General features: G+C 42.0%; 1 protein-coding gene across 1 annotated transcript in view; it reads right to left on the bottom strand.

Moving 5' to 3' along the window:
- ASB7 (ankyrin repeat and SOCS box containing 7) overlaps positions 1-15,331 on the bottom strand; it is a 47,214-nt gene that overhangs the window by 6,639 nt on the left and 25,244 nt on the right. Inside the window, exon 5 of the mRNA XM_032252863.1 lies at positions 12,661-13,266. Coding sequence (XP_032108754.1) covers positions 12,661-13,266 — 606 coding nt within the window. The remainder of the gene's footprint in view (positions 1-12,660; positions 13,267-15,331) is intronic.

Raw genomic sequence — 15,331 nt, 5'->3', positions numbered from 1 at the left:
CAAAAAAAAAAAAAAAAAAAAAAAAAGAAAGCGAGAAGGCCTTTAAGTGGCCTGTTGGTTGAGGTTGTAAAAAAATTTTTTTTGAATGTGATTAGAAGCGGGAAGAAGGGAAAGCCTTGTATGTAATAGTGCAAAGTCAGGCAACGCTGTCACTGTGGTAATGTGGAAAATAGGAAAGGACCTAATGACCTAAGAAGATTCCCCAGGCAGAATACTGGGAGTACCACTGGCTTTTCCTCATTATCTATGATAAAATGCAAGAGGGCAAACGTGAGCCAGCAACTTTAATTCACGGGAAGCATCGACAGAAATGCTACCATCTTCACAAGTTACCAGCTCTATGTCAGCCTTTCCCAGGGAAAAATGCGCATTCTTAGGCCTAAATATGTTGAAATGCTCTCTTCCATTTGCTACTAATTTTTCTGCTCCTTAAAATGTGTGTTGTTGGGAGAATCTGATCTTTTAAAGGTTTCTTAGGTATGTGTAACTCCTGTCTGCAGAATGTCCTTTAACGGCCGAGGCGTATCACAGCGGTTAAAAGCATCAACCCAGGCTGCCAGGGTTTGGCTCTTGGCCCCACCACCACTTGCAATCTGTGTGATCCTGTGCAATTTTCCTGCCTGTTTTCTCATAAACTAACGCTCACCTCAAAGGCTTTACAAGCATAAAAAAAATCAGTTTTGGTAAAGTGCTTACGACAGTGCCAAGCACACAGTAAATACCAGGTAAGTACATTTTTAAATACTGGTAAGGATGTTTGCTTCTAGTTACTAAAAAAGCACAGTGCCCATCTTTGGAAGCTGGAGTCTCCATCTTCCCGCTGTCACGACAGTAAGAAAACTAGGTGACAGTTTACCAGTAAAGGAGCAACTGGAAACCCATTAGTGGGAAACAGTCCTGGGCAAATTCATAGAAATCATATTCTGGAAATCCCTGCCTGACTTGAATCAGGCAGAGACCTGAGTACCTCTACCTGTGTAAAAGATGTGCAGAGATGAAGTGAGGAATATCATTACACTGTTTCTCCATGAGTGTACAGGTATGAACTCATCTTGCCAGGTACCAGTATTGCTGAGTGAAAACAGGGCTAAATTTCAGGAGTAATAAGGACCACTTATTAATAAATAGTAAGTACTGCCATTTCTTAGACTGTCTAAGGAGCTATGTTTTTCAGAAGTGGCATTTTAGGAATAGAAGACTATAACTGGAAAAGAAATATTTTTTGTCAACACATCACTTAGAAGTATTTACTGAGCATCTATTAATACTGTATGTATTCAACAATACACTATCCCAGAGATTAAAGGGCCAAGGGAAGGGCAGTGGCAGGGGAAGAGAAGGCAGAGAAAGAGAATAAAGGGAATGAAAGCAGAAAAATCAACACAAATGTGCACAGCATTTACTAAGACATTAGGAAATTAATTCCTCCCCTGTTGAAAAACAACTTCCCTGTCCATGGGATCATAACAGGGGAAAGCTGGGGGACATCTCACAAAACACCATAATTTAAAGAATTACAAAACCTTTATGGGATGCAGAAAAAATGAGCAGGTATTCATACTAATGAACTACAATGGAATTACATAATAGTTCAAAGAGTTATTAGTCTTTTCATTTTATAAAGAAGCCCATCATTAGTAGTAATTGTGCTAGTATAAAATAGGAAATCAGCTTTTGAAGGGCCTGGTCTAGTATAAGTTACAAAACCAGGGCCAGCGGCATAATTTAGATAATTAAACATCCTAAAGCGCCTCGCTTTGACATCCCCATTACCGTTTTTATGATAGGATCAATTTATTTATTTGTTTAAAAATATGTGGATTCATAAAAGTAGAGAAGAAAAACATTTTTCAATACCCAAAGTGAACAAAATGAAGGCAAAACAAAGTTCCAAAGTTGTTCTTTGGGGCGGACAGGGGTAGAAGTTGGAGGAGGAGGGGAGGCGTAAAGGAGTAAATGAAAGATCGGCACCCTCAGGACTGCTCTGCACAGCTGGCCTTCCAGACCGTCTCCATCTTAGGTCCACATCTGGGACGGCCACCCACGTCCTCTTTGTTTTATTTCAGCTTCCCATTTTAAAATCCTCCCATAGGCCGGGCGTCGCAGCACTTTGAGAGGCCAAGGCAGGCAGATCCCTTGAGGTCAGGAGTTGGAGACCAGCCTGGCCAACATGGCAACACCTTCTCTCTACTAAAAATACAAAAATTAGCTGGGTGTGGTGGCACGTGCCTGTGGTCCCGACTACTTGTAGGCGGAGGTTGCAGTGAGCTGAGGTCACACCATTGCACTCCAGCCTGGGTGAAAAGCAAGACTCTGTCTCAAAAAAAAAAAAAAAAATCCTACCATAAACACATTTTACTCCCTTGCTCTTGCCTCCGAATTCCCTTCACCGGGACTCGGTATGAAATGTGCTAAACAAATCTAACTTTATAGGACAAAGGCAGTTTCAAGCTCCCCTTGAAATAACTATAGTATTCTCTTAGATAGAATCCCAATACACAGTACCAGCCTTATGATATTTATCTACTGATTGCTTTTTTCCGTAGGTAAATGAGCTTTGAACTATATTTTCCATTTGCACTAAGTCAAATGACAAGAAATCTCTAGATGCCTATATTAAAAATAGAAAGTAATACAAATATTATAAAGGGCAGAATATTTTCCCTATCAAAGAACCTTAAAATGTGGTGCAATTGACTAAAAACTGTGTACTATTTATTTCTAAAAGTGATTCTTAGTAACTGGGACTGAAAACCCTAGTTAAGACTACGATATAATTATAAATCAATAATCAAAAATACCCCTGGTTAAAATGTATTACACAAATTATTTCTCCAGAGTTGTACTACACAACACTATTTTAGATAAACCATCCTACAAAAACAGAAAAGTAGGGGAGGGCGCTTGTTTTAGAGGCATTTCGTGTGATCGGCTGCTCATGTACTTACTGCTGTACGGGGCTTAACCTGAGAAAGCCTGAGCCTAAATTTTACTTTCTTAAAATTGAAAAAAGAGGAGTCATGATTTTTATTACTCCTTATTTAAGTTATTTTAAGGTTTAAAATACTGTTTTTAAAGTTTTACTTCTATAGCTAGCACACAGTACTTGACTACTGCTGAAATTTAAACAAAAATATTTCAGGTTACTGAAATATTTATAAAATAGTATTTTCAGGTATCTGTAATTAATGTTCCAGAAAGCAACTAGTTTAAGTACCTCAGTTTGTCTTCTGCAAAACCATTTATGCAACTAAATTCGCACCTACTTGATCTTTTTCTTTTAGAAATACAAGCCAGTTAATTTCTTAAAATGTACAAATCAAAATACAGCCCAGCCCTCGCTGTTACACACCATCAAAGCATACTGACGGTTGCTTCTAGTCTTTCAACAGTGTCTACTACAAACAGATCACTATCTCAGCTCAGCCTACTATGGACAGTAAAAACCAACTAGCGTATTCTGACTTAAGGGTCACCTAGACCAGAGCCTGCCACTGGAATAAAAGATACTCTGTTCTCACTCATGAAGTGGGAGGTGAAAAGTGAGAACGCATGGACACAGGGAGGGGAACTTCATACACTGGGGCCTGTCGGAGGGTGGGGGGCACGGGGAGGGAGAGCACTGGGACAAATACCTAATGCACGTGGGGCTTAAAACCTAGATGACGGGTTGATGGGTGCAGCAAACCACCGTAGCATATGTATACCCATGCAACAAACCTGCATGTTGTGCACATGTACCCCAGAACTTAAAATTAAAAAAAGATGCTCTGTAAAAGCTGTGAAAGTAAGTTGTTCACACTAGTAAACAAATAAATGCTTTATTTATTCAAGAGCTTCCCGGCCCCTTTGATATGTTATTGTTCACAGTGAATCTCTGAAACCTGGACCTAGGATCCAAGGTACTAGTCTTCCAAACGGATCTGAATCTTGAATCCACTTGAATCCACAATATCTGGTAGAAGCAAAATTTTTCTTTTTCTTTAAGACTGGTCAACTGCAGTATTGAGAAGGAAGGAAAGAGCAGAATGAGGAATCTGATCTGTAACTGACTGTGAACGCTACCTTTGGACCAGCCAGCCAGTTTTATAAACAAACTTCAGGAATTACTGATCTCTGCAGAGCCTACATGGTAAATATGCTAGTATATGGCAAGCAGTAATGTAATATAGCTCGTACTATCCACAGATTTTAACTTTAAACAGAAATACATTAGAGATTCATCAAATTCTGAAACAGTAGGCTAACAGGACACCCCTAAAAATCTGATTTTAGGGAATGTATGTCACTAAGTCTCAGCTTTTTAGTTTTAGGGCCTCGTTGCACTTTTAAAATTGGAGAAGCTCAAAGAATTTTTATGTCAGTTGTATTTATCTATATTTGCCATTTCAGAAATTGAGAATTTTTCTTAAATATCCAATTCACTTAAAAATAAGAAAAATGCACCATCAATTGAAAGAAATTTTCATGTAAAAAAAAGAGCTGCTTTCCAAAACAAAAAGGATTTTGTGAGAACAGCGCTTCTTACAGTTTTCTGCAAATCTCTTTTAACTTCTGGCTTCACAGAAGACAGCTGGTGAGAGATCTGCTTCTGCATTTCATCTGTTGCACATGCAGTCTTGATTGGAGCACCTGAAGAAAATCCAGCCTCACTCAGATACGCAGTTGCAAAGGAAGGAATTTTTAAAGAGCATTTTTTTCTGGTAACTGTGAATCTTCTCTGATACTCCATCAAAACTCGACAACAGGGAGTTTCTTAATGGTTAGTTACAATATGAAATCTGGAACCAAACTAATGAACCTTTGTACTCTGCTACATTAAAATCCATTGGTTCGCCTTGCACTTAGAATGGATCTTTTATCCATGTGTGATTTTTGTCACATTACGCATTAGTCATTTGGAAAACAAGGTTCATTGGGTTATGTGGATCTTCTAATGACCTGTTCCATTATATGAGGTCAAAAAACATCACTTTTGTCAATATCTTCACGGACTGAAGAAGTCTCTAGATACTGGGAATCTCACAGCAACAAATGTTAAGTTTGCTAAAATCCTCATCTGCAAAACTCAAATTTTATGACTGGCCATAAGTCCTGTCAGTTTCTTCCTTAAAGTGACAAGTGAATTTTATTCATTTTCAAGAAAATGTCTGCCAAATACCCAAGACTAAATGGCTATGGTTTAGCCGTTGGTCACTCTTTCAAGTAAAAACGGTGTTCCATGAAAAAGCTACCGATTCAGCTCAAACAAACTGAAGTCACTTTTCCTCAGTTCAACCATTGCACTTCTGCATGCAGTAAGAATACTTTCCATTTCCATGCCACAGAAAATTTAAAAACTATTGCAGGGATGAGATTTAATAAAAATTAACTTTACTGCTTCATCAAAGCCATTCTTAAGTGGATCTGGAATGTTTTTTCCTGAGTGTCCGGCAGTGAACAGTGACCAATACTGGCTGGGGCCACGTTATTGGTTCATGCTAATATGCCAGCAGTTTCACCTACCACTGCTGTACACCATCGACACAGATGTCACCACAGTGAAAAAGGCAAATCACACCTTAGTATTGTTAGGAAATTAGTTTTGACCTCATAGGCACCTAAATCAGTCTTGAGGAGCCCTGGTTAAAGTCCATACTGAAAAACATCATTCTAACATAAATAAAAATAAAAACTACTTTTGTTTTGTTTTAAATCACAAGCAGAAGAAAATCATAGCCTTTACAAGTGGTTAGTGGCAAGAATTTTTAAAAGGGAAGGACTTGGGGACTATGTTCCAATTTCCCTATTTTCCAGAGAAGCAAACTGATCCCAGTGGGGTGGGGGGAGGGTTAAACATCTTGTCCAAGTTTACAAGGCAAGTCAGATGCTAGGTCAGAAGCCCATTAGCTGCTCTAGCACCCCATTCTACTGATTCAACAGTGCCTCTGACACAGGCACAGTAGGGAGATCTTTGGGATGATGTACAGTAGACATCTGATCCCAGTGGGCAAAACATTCATCAGCTCAAAGGATAGCGGATAGAATGTGCTTTTCCTATTTTAAGTGCAAATGATAAAACTAGACTTCTAGTTTTAATTCCAACAATGTAAAGAGCTTGGAAATCATCACTCCCATCCTTACAAGACAAAAAACCTGAACAAACTCAAAGTCAATGACGTTTCACGGATCCATGAGTAGACTGAAGTTATGGGGCAAACCTCCACCACAAAATCTGGAGGGAGAAATACATTCAGAGCCACGGGCTGGGATCTGGGCATCTGGAGCCGAAGTCATTGAAGCCACAAACTGGTGGGAACACTGCCATGGTAATTCTGACGAATGGCCAGCTTGTGAATTGATTGGTCTGAGAGGGGCAGCCAGTCTTAGGAAGCCCCCTCCTCAGTTGTGAGTTTTACTCCCAGGAACCCCACCAGGTAAAGTGCCAGTAAAGATCCTCTCAAGGCTCCAGCATGGGGAGGCGAGAGTAACCTTTGTGAAATGCACCCAGAACCTTCTCCATGACAAAGGCCTGTGCCCCAAGGGGAATGACTTTCCCAGAGCCTTGTCTCAGAGCCATGGAGAAAAGGGCATTCCTCAGTCCAGCCCCCTCTGGCCTCCTGTCTTGCATATGGGGTTGGAAAAGCTACACGTGAAGAAACACATGTGAAGACGCAGCCTAGGGACAGAGGCCCACTGAAAGACTGAGAGTTAATCAGAAGACTGCAGACCACTGGCCCTCCCCCACACCCTACAACTGCACCAACGGGGCTCCCCCGTGTAACAGATAATGAAAGCCGAGGGAGCGGGAAGATGTGCCCTCTGTCCAACGAGGGTGCTCAAGGAAGCCCAAAGCCAAGACACGACAAGAACAAGGGCACTGCAGGGACTGGAACCCCCTGGCACCCACAGCTGCAATAAACATGACACACAGCCCGACTCACAGCCAGATTAATAGAAAACCTCACGTTAAAGACCTGTTTACCTCAGTTTCTGTTACCCACCATGTCCAGCTTCAGTAAAAAAAACAAATCACAAAACATGCTAAGAGGCAAGAAAAAAACACAGTCTGCAAAGGCAAAATACGCATCAGAACCAGACTTAACTATGGCACAGGTGTTGGAATTACCCGCCAGGGAACTTAAAATAACCATAATTATTAAGATTTATGAAATGATTGGATGGTAATTGTAAAATCTTGACTGTCTAACGCCTAAGCAGCAGCTCTGCAGAGGTGAACTTCTCAACACAGTACAGATGTGGATGTCCCCCGCAAAGGGAAAAAGGAGTGACAAGCTGACCCCTCCAACAGCGCTGTACCTTGTCTGCTGGGGCAAACAAATCTTTGATTCCACTTTGCATTCTGGACATTTCCCTCTTATGTAAAGGGTAAAAAGCCTCACAGTGAAAGGAATTCCTAGGTAGGAAGCACAGTACGGCAACTTTGCTGCAAATATCTAGCCAATCAGACACTGCCTCTTTTCCAGTGGCATTCTCCAGGAGAGACCCATCCTATTTACTGCTATCTTACCTCTCAATGGACTGTATTACTGAAAATTTTCCTCCAATTTCCATACAATTTGTACCAGGGACTGGAGCTACCATTTTTTCTTTTTTCTTTTTTTTTTTTTTTGAGACGGAGTCTCTGTCACCGAGGCTGGAGTGCAGTGGTGTGATCTCAGCTCACTGCAACTGCAACCTCCCAAGTTCAAGAGATTCTCCTGCCTCAACCTCAGGAGTAGCTGGGACAATAGGCGTGTGCCACCACGCTTGGCTAATTTTTGTATTTTTAGTAGAGACAGAGTTTCACCATGTTGGCCTGGCTGGTCTCTAACTCCTGACCTCAAGTGATCTGTCTGCTTCGGTCTCCCAAAGTGCTGGGATTACGGGTGTGGGCCACTTCGAGGGCCCTATCTCTTCTTTTCAATCCTTTCCTTTCACCTGCAGAAGTGACTCGGTGAGAACAGTACTTACCTTGCCAGGTCTATAATTTGTGCTTAAGCATTCTAAGGTGGGGTTTTCCCCCAAAATATACGTTCTCCCTTACTTCTCTTTGAACAAAATACCAGTTGTGCAGATCATTAAAGCCTCACTTTTCTATGCGTGTGTATATATGCATATGTATATCATTAAAGATTCTTGCGAGTCACTGCCTGAGGTTCAGCTTTCTCAGGAAATCTCTCTTTCTAAAAGAGTTCATATTCCGAAGAACTCCTTGGTCCATACATTGACTACAAGAGTTTACACTATGAGCAACAATATAAGAAAAACAAAATCACTAAATCACTCTCTGATTCTTCACGGTGGGTGTTGTTATTTACTCCTCAAGCTTTACTGAGAAACAACCTTTTTCCAGGTTACAGTATTGGACCTCATTTTCTCATGCCGCCCTTTTCTTGTGCATAAACGTTAAGTTTCTCTTTTGAACCGGGCAGACATTCCCATAGCCTTCAGCTCTTCACATGCCCAAGCCTCCGGGATCCTCTTAGTTCTGGAGTGGTGTGTGTGTAATCACTATGTACACGTCATTCCACTTCGTGTGCACGAGAATGATGGCCTCCCAAGTTTTGTGCCCTGGCCACCTTACTTGCTTCACCCTGGTCCTAGACCAGGCACAAAGGGCTGTTTACCTCCAGAATGTCCACTGCTGTCTGTCCTCGCTACCATTTCCTTTTTTGTGTGTGTGAGCTGGAGTTTTGCTCTTGTCACCCAGGATGGAGTGCAGTAGCACAATCTCAGCTCATTGCAACCTCTGCCTCCTGGGTTCAAGCGATTCTCCTGCCTCAGCCTCCCAAGTAGCTGGAATTACAGGCGCCTGCCACCACACCCCCCCTCACCCCCTGCACCGGCTAATTTTTTTTTTTTTTTGAGATGGAGTCTCACTCTATTGCCCAAGCTGGAGTGCGGTGGCACTATCTCAGCTCACTGCAACCTCCGCCTCCTAGGCTGAAGCGATCTCCTGCCTCAGCCTCCCAAGTAGCTGGGACTGGAGGCGCGTGCCACCACAACGCCCAGCTAATTTTTTTATATTTTTAGTAGAGATGGGGTTTTCACTGTGTTAGCCAGGATGGTCTTGAACTTCTGACCTCAGGTGATCTGCCCGCCTTGGTCTCCCAAAGTGCTAGGATTACAGGCGTGAGCCACTGCACCCAGCCGACACTACCATCTCTACTTGACATCAGTCACACCTTCACTGTTATCTCTTTAGTTTATTCATATTTTTTCTTTTTTGGCTACAAAAACAAAAACTGGCTTCTAAGCAGGAGACAGTTTCCTTCCACAGATGATGCTCATTATTCAGGCAGATGCTCTGGCTCCTCTTAGCTGTGTTTATCGTTCTTGGGCACAGAGAAGTGGCTCCTCCACAGATGGGCCCCACTGTGTTCCCGCCTTCCTGGAAGGTGGACGTTCTGAGGTCTGAATGCTAGACAGCGGGCTGGCTGCAGGGAAAAGCAACAGCAGCTCTTCATGGCCTCTCCCCCTACTCAGCACCAACAAGGCACCAGCAGAGGCTACTTTATTGGCAGGCCACGCGTGCGCTCAATTTTTCTGCACTATATATCAGATTTACGGCAATTTTCCCAAAAGGCCAGAGTAGTTTTTAAATTCCAGGATTACAATTTTTTTTGGTCGCTTCCAATTTAAATACTCTGCTTCTAGTCAAAACAGTGCAATGAACAGTGAAATGGCCCTGAATAAAGATCACCACGTGGCCCCTCTGCTGTCCTTACACCTCGGCAGTCTGAGGTCTCCGATCATAAGCCAACAGCATGATGCCTGGGGCTGTGGTGCTGCTCAGAGCACAGAGGCTAGAGGGAGCTCTCAGGTTTGATTTGGTGCTCCCTGAACTAACCAACCCTCTTTCAAGCTGCTTCTCATGAGAAAGCTCAGTTGAGAGCATCAGCCACAGTTGCTCCTTCTCGCCCATCTTGTTTACCAAGAAAAGAAAACCTATTTAGAACCAAAGAACACACAGGTGAAGCAGACACCAAATTTGCTTTTTGCAGGAAACACCACTGGAGAGCCAAGAAATAATAAATTACGTTGAGGCACTTGAAGATAATTGCAGCCTTAAAAGACAGAGTGGGGCTAGGCACGGTGACTCACACCTGTAATCCCAGCAGTTTGGGAGGCCCAGGCGGGTAGATCACGAGGTCAGAAGATCGAGACCAGCCTGGCTAACACCGTGAAACCCCATCTGTACTAAAAATACAAAAATTAGCTGGGCGTGGTGGCATGCACCTGTAACCCCAGCTACTCAGGAGGATGAGGCAGCAGAATCACTTGAACCAGGGAGGCGGCAGTTGCAGTGAGCTGAGATCAAACCATTGCACTCCAGCCTGAACAACAAAGCAAGACTCTGTCTCAAAAAAAAAAAAAAAAAAAAAAAAAAAAAGGGGCAGAGGGTCCTGCACTCAGGAACGCAGTCCATATGTCTCCTCAGTCCCCACCCCTCGTTGTGCGCAGTCAGCCAACCTGCCGGGGCTTACTGAGAACCTCTGAAGTGCTCAGCTCTGCTCCATGTGCAGTGGAGAACTGAAGCACAGCCAGAGGCAGTCCCCATTGATGTTTCTATCTGCTCAAATTTTAAAGCACGTATGAGCCTTGAACTCAACATTCCTGCTGTCCAACAGCACTGCTGGGGGCAGCTCTGAGGGCTTGGGGACACAGGGTGCTGCCCATGTGCTGCCCAGTGGCTCCTCTCAGCTACTTGGCTGCATGACTCCATGTACCAACTCTAAACAGTTGTATACAGGGTTGAAAATGGGAGGCTTGACTTGAATATGAATCTGAAGATTTGCTCTGTGGGTAGCAAGCCAGTCCTTGCTGTTAATCCACCCTTACTTTATTAGTTACATACTTTATCTTGAAAAACACAAAGAACAGTGCCTGATATATTTTAAGTGCTAAGTGCATTATAAATATGAACCCATTTAAGCCTCATAACAAGCCTGTATTATCTGAATTTGAAGGTGAGAACACTAAGGCACAGAGAGATCAGGTGACCTGCCCAAGGTCACCACTAATGCGAGGCAGAACGAGAGCCAAAGGTCTTGCAGTCTAGCTCTGGTCTACACCATCAACCACGGAACAAATTATTTAACAAAGGGGGCTGAGGCATTTATGTGAGTATATAACATGCCTTCCTAAGGGCAGCCACACTCATTGTAACTAAGTCTCTAACGTAGAAGTTAAAAGAACAACAAAAACAAGGCAACCAGGAGCTGCAGCACTGCAGATATCACGTCTCCCATCTTTGGCTCCTTCGTGAGTCTCAGAAGCTTTCTGCAGTGGAACACCTACCAGTCGGCCCCAGATACTTCTCCCAAGGCAGGCAGATCTGTGTGCACCAACAAAGGAGTCACCAGGCACTTGTCATTTAAACTTATGTCGCAATGAAATCAAATTAAAATTTCAGTTCCTCAGTGGCACTGGTCACTTAATAGGTGCTCAACAGCTACATGGGACCAGTGGCTACTACGCTGGACAGCAAAGCGAGACCATTTCCCACATTACAGAGACTTGTGCTGGCCAGCACTAAGTAGACTAAGTAGTGTGATTTCTTCTCATGCTTTAGTCTGAATATATACATAATAATAATCTCATCTTTTCTTCCATTATGAAGCTGCAAAATTCAAATTACACTGTTTCTTCATAAAGCAAATTTTTACCCCAAGGTTCAGCTCCAAGGGCTAGAGTAGGTTATTTACAAGTAGGTCAGGTAAAGCCCTTGTCCTCTAGTACCTGGTATCCCAGGTGTTAATATGTCTTCTTCCGCAATAATGACCAAAGCTTCAAAACCAGCGAGGAGAAAGGAATTCATGAAGAAGTTCAGCAGACAGCAAAATCAATTTTGTTTATAGATTTTAGCTTCATATTGGACAGTAAGCATGAGACACACATTCAACTGGTCACATGGAAGCTTGACAAGAGAGGGTGGCTAGGTCCACACAAACGGATACCCCATCAGAGAAACAACTAAGACACATGTTACTACACAAAATGGGTCAGACACTTTCAGGCTTTAAAAAAAAGCACCCACACAAAAAGTGTTCAAATACAATGCACACCATGTGGTCCAGGGACAGTGGTGCCAAACTTCCCACTGCTAGCAAATCCTTCCTTACAATAACTTCTAGCATCCTGAACTTCCGCTAGCAGTATACCTAAGTAAACAGTACCACCACTGTTCGTTCCATGTGGGTTCCCACGAAGCAGAAAAGCCACAACTAAAACGTGAACAACTTAGCAATAAAGCACAAATTCTAGGATATTTTCACAGCTAAGGAATCTAAAATCCAAAATTCTCCCTCTAACTCCTCAACCTGAAGTCCACGGAAGCCAGTTAAGATTATCCTTATGACCAATAGGAATGAATTGTCTTGCTCTAACACAGATCTTTGTTCATTTAAAAAATTCTCCTGTCTGCCCCTCTCTCCATTTCTTCCCTTGCTCTTACTGTCTACCCCTATTACATTCAGAAACACAATTGAATTTTTATGAAATCTTGTGATACAGTAAAAGTTATTTTTTTTTTATTTCAGAAGAATGAGGCATTGCTTACCAAGCAGGCTTATCGGAATGATTACTATCTAGTCATCTTACGTTGCAAAAACACATTAAGCTCCTCAGAAGATGCAGATTTTTTAAATGCAATAAAGTAATAATTATATTACATACTTGTGACTTCTTGCAAGAAATCCAAACACGGTCGACTACTTCCAGAAATACTTATTGAAACAGCCAATGGGGTCTGTCCTTCATAGTTCCTTGTGTTCGTGTCTGCTCCATAATTATATAACATCCGTGCACACAGCACATCATCCCTAAGGGCAGATAAGTGTAAAGGAGTCTGTCCGTCTTCTAAGCGACCCAAGTTTGTGTCTGCCCCTCTCTGAAGGAACATTCGGCAGTAAGAGTGATTGCTTTTGATCACGGCATATCGCAACAGGAAACCATTCTGAATGTCGATGTTGGCATTGTGGTCCAGGAGGATTTTCACACAGCTCGACCTCTCTCGGATAATGGCGAGCTGAAGCGGTGTGGTACCTTTATCACTGAGTGGGTCAACCTCAGCCTTGAACTCCAGGAGAAGCCGGACAAATGAGTCCCTGCCGTAGTGGGCAGCCACATGGAGGGGAGTCCAGCCGTCATTGCTTTTTGCATTAATGATGTCGCTCCTGTATTCAGATTCTAACATCAAGCGTGCGATGCGAGCCCGGCCATGCATGGCTGCATAATGAAGAGCCGTGAAGCCTCCGATTAAGTCTTTAACTGTGGGATCAGCTGGAGTTAAAACCAAAATGAAAGTATTAGCAGACTCTAAGACAAAACAACAAACACACCACGGTACAGCAAACTGAGGCCAATTCTCATACAAAATGTGAAGCAGCCAAACACTGCAATAAGCACCAAGTACATTTTCCCTCCGTTTAATTCAGGTCTAGTTTTAATGGAAAATAAATTTTGTAGAATGTTATCACAGCTGGGTTAATGAAACGAGGAAGACAAAGTGTTTAAAAACATATATACAAAAAACATGGGGTTCAGATCACCACATCCCCTCTCTTGGCTATTTAACCAACTGCCTTTGGCTACTCAACTCCCTCATCTCTGCACTGTTTCAAGTTTCTCTTCTGTTTTGAACTTTTTGTTTTATTTTCTCTTGTGCCTCTTCTTGGTCTTAAAGAGAAGCATGTGTAGCAACATCTGCTGCTCTAAATTACAGATGTACTATGGTCTGGCACACTGCGTTGTTTTAGGGTAAATTAAGTAATAAGAAAAAAGTTTTTCTGTGGTCTGTACAAATTCCAAAGCATCTCAGATACATGTCAAGTAATCTTGGTAAGTTGTTTTTTCATAAGATAAAGTCTATTCTGAATTCTTAGTTTTACATGAACTTTGGAGTTTATAAGAATTAAGCAGTGCATTATGTGAATAATTGGAAGAAACCTCAGCATTGTATAAATATTATTTTCTAAAACAGTTCCAAAAACCTAATTGCCTGATCTCTGGGGAAGGAAAAACAACTGTAATAGTTTATCTGTTATGTGACTCAAGTCACAGACTTTTGTCACTGGCCTCAGATCTTTCATTAAAGCCAAAGGTTGGTTCTTGATAGCATTCACCCCCTGGCATCCCTGGCTGGAGGCAGAAGAGGGACAAGAATGCGTAATGCAGGGAACCTCCTGGAATCCAGTGATTCTGTATACAAGATAAATTGATCAGACCTAACTACCCAGGATTAAAATGCTCTCTTCTTGTCAAAGTCACCCTTAATTTTTGGTTTGTAATAAAAGGAAAAAATCATTAATGTTTCACACACACACACACACACACACACACACACACACACACACACCCTCCCTCCACAGGTGGGTAAAAACTCATGTATTGAACAGATGTTATTTAGGTATAGAACGTATTATGAGAGATGGTTCTCTTAGAAAAATCTATGAGGCAGAAAGCTATATGTAAAAAAATAATGCTGTGGAGAGTGAGTATTTCCATGAGGGAGTTGCTAACAAAACCTACACAAAGTAAGATTTTTTTTAGGTAAGTCATGTCATGTAGATTTCTAAAAACATTTACTGTAAAGTGACAATACACAATGGTAGCATTAGTTTTATCTATTTAGGGGAAATAAGGGCATCACATCTCCCTTGGTCTTAACTGAAAGAAAAACATACAGTACCTATTTACTACATGACTTAACCAAGGAGGGCAAGAACATTTTAACAAAGCATTTTGCTGCCATCTACTGGCAAGGCATGAGCATGAGTTACTAATGTTTCCATTGGGCAGATACTTGCTGAGCCCTCAAGTCACTCAAGCCTGTTTCAGATGCATCACTTACCAAAAGTTCCAAGTCAGGCATGAAATCTAAAAGATCCCCTCCCATTCAAATGAAACAAAAAAATCTTGCCAAAGATCACCTCTAATCTCTACCTGGCCAATCAACTGCTTGCAGGCATTCCCTCTTAATCTGCAAGTGAAATGTAACAACACCTTCTTTTCACTTCTCCCACCTTTCAGCCACGGGGCAGGGGTGGTGGGGGGTTGGGAGGGCTTTAAAGGAGCCAGTCAGCATCCTTATTTGCATCCTATACTTGTACTATTTGATGGTAAAATTAAAATTATGTTACAAAACATTACACTTGCATCTCTGGTTTACATCTGAGGTCTCTTTTAGGTTCTATGTACATTTTGATGCTACACTGAGCCAAGGAAAAACACAGATTAACACACACAACAATGATCGGTTTAGTCTCTGTTAAAACTGAATGGGACATTAGAAAGCAAATGAAAATGCAAACAAAATGTAATTTAAAGATTATTAGCCCATGAAATA

The sequence above is a fragment of the Sapajus apella genome, unplaced genomic scaffold (assembly GCF_009761245.1).
Source record: "Sapajus apella isolate SASKATOON/1434 unplaced genomic scaffold, GSC_monkey_1.0 scaffold80, whole genome shotgun sequence".
Taxonomy (NCBI): Eukaryota; Metazoa; Chordata; class Mammalia; order Primates; family Cebidae; genus Sapajus; species Sapajus apella.
The sequence above is the reverse complement of the archived record's forward strand: the minus strand, read 5'-3'. Positions and strand labels throughout refer to the sequence as shown.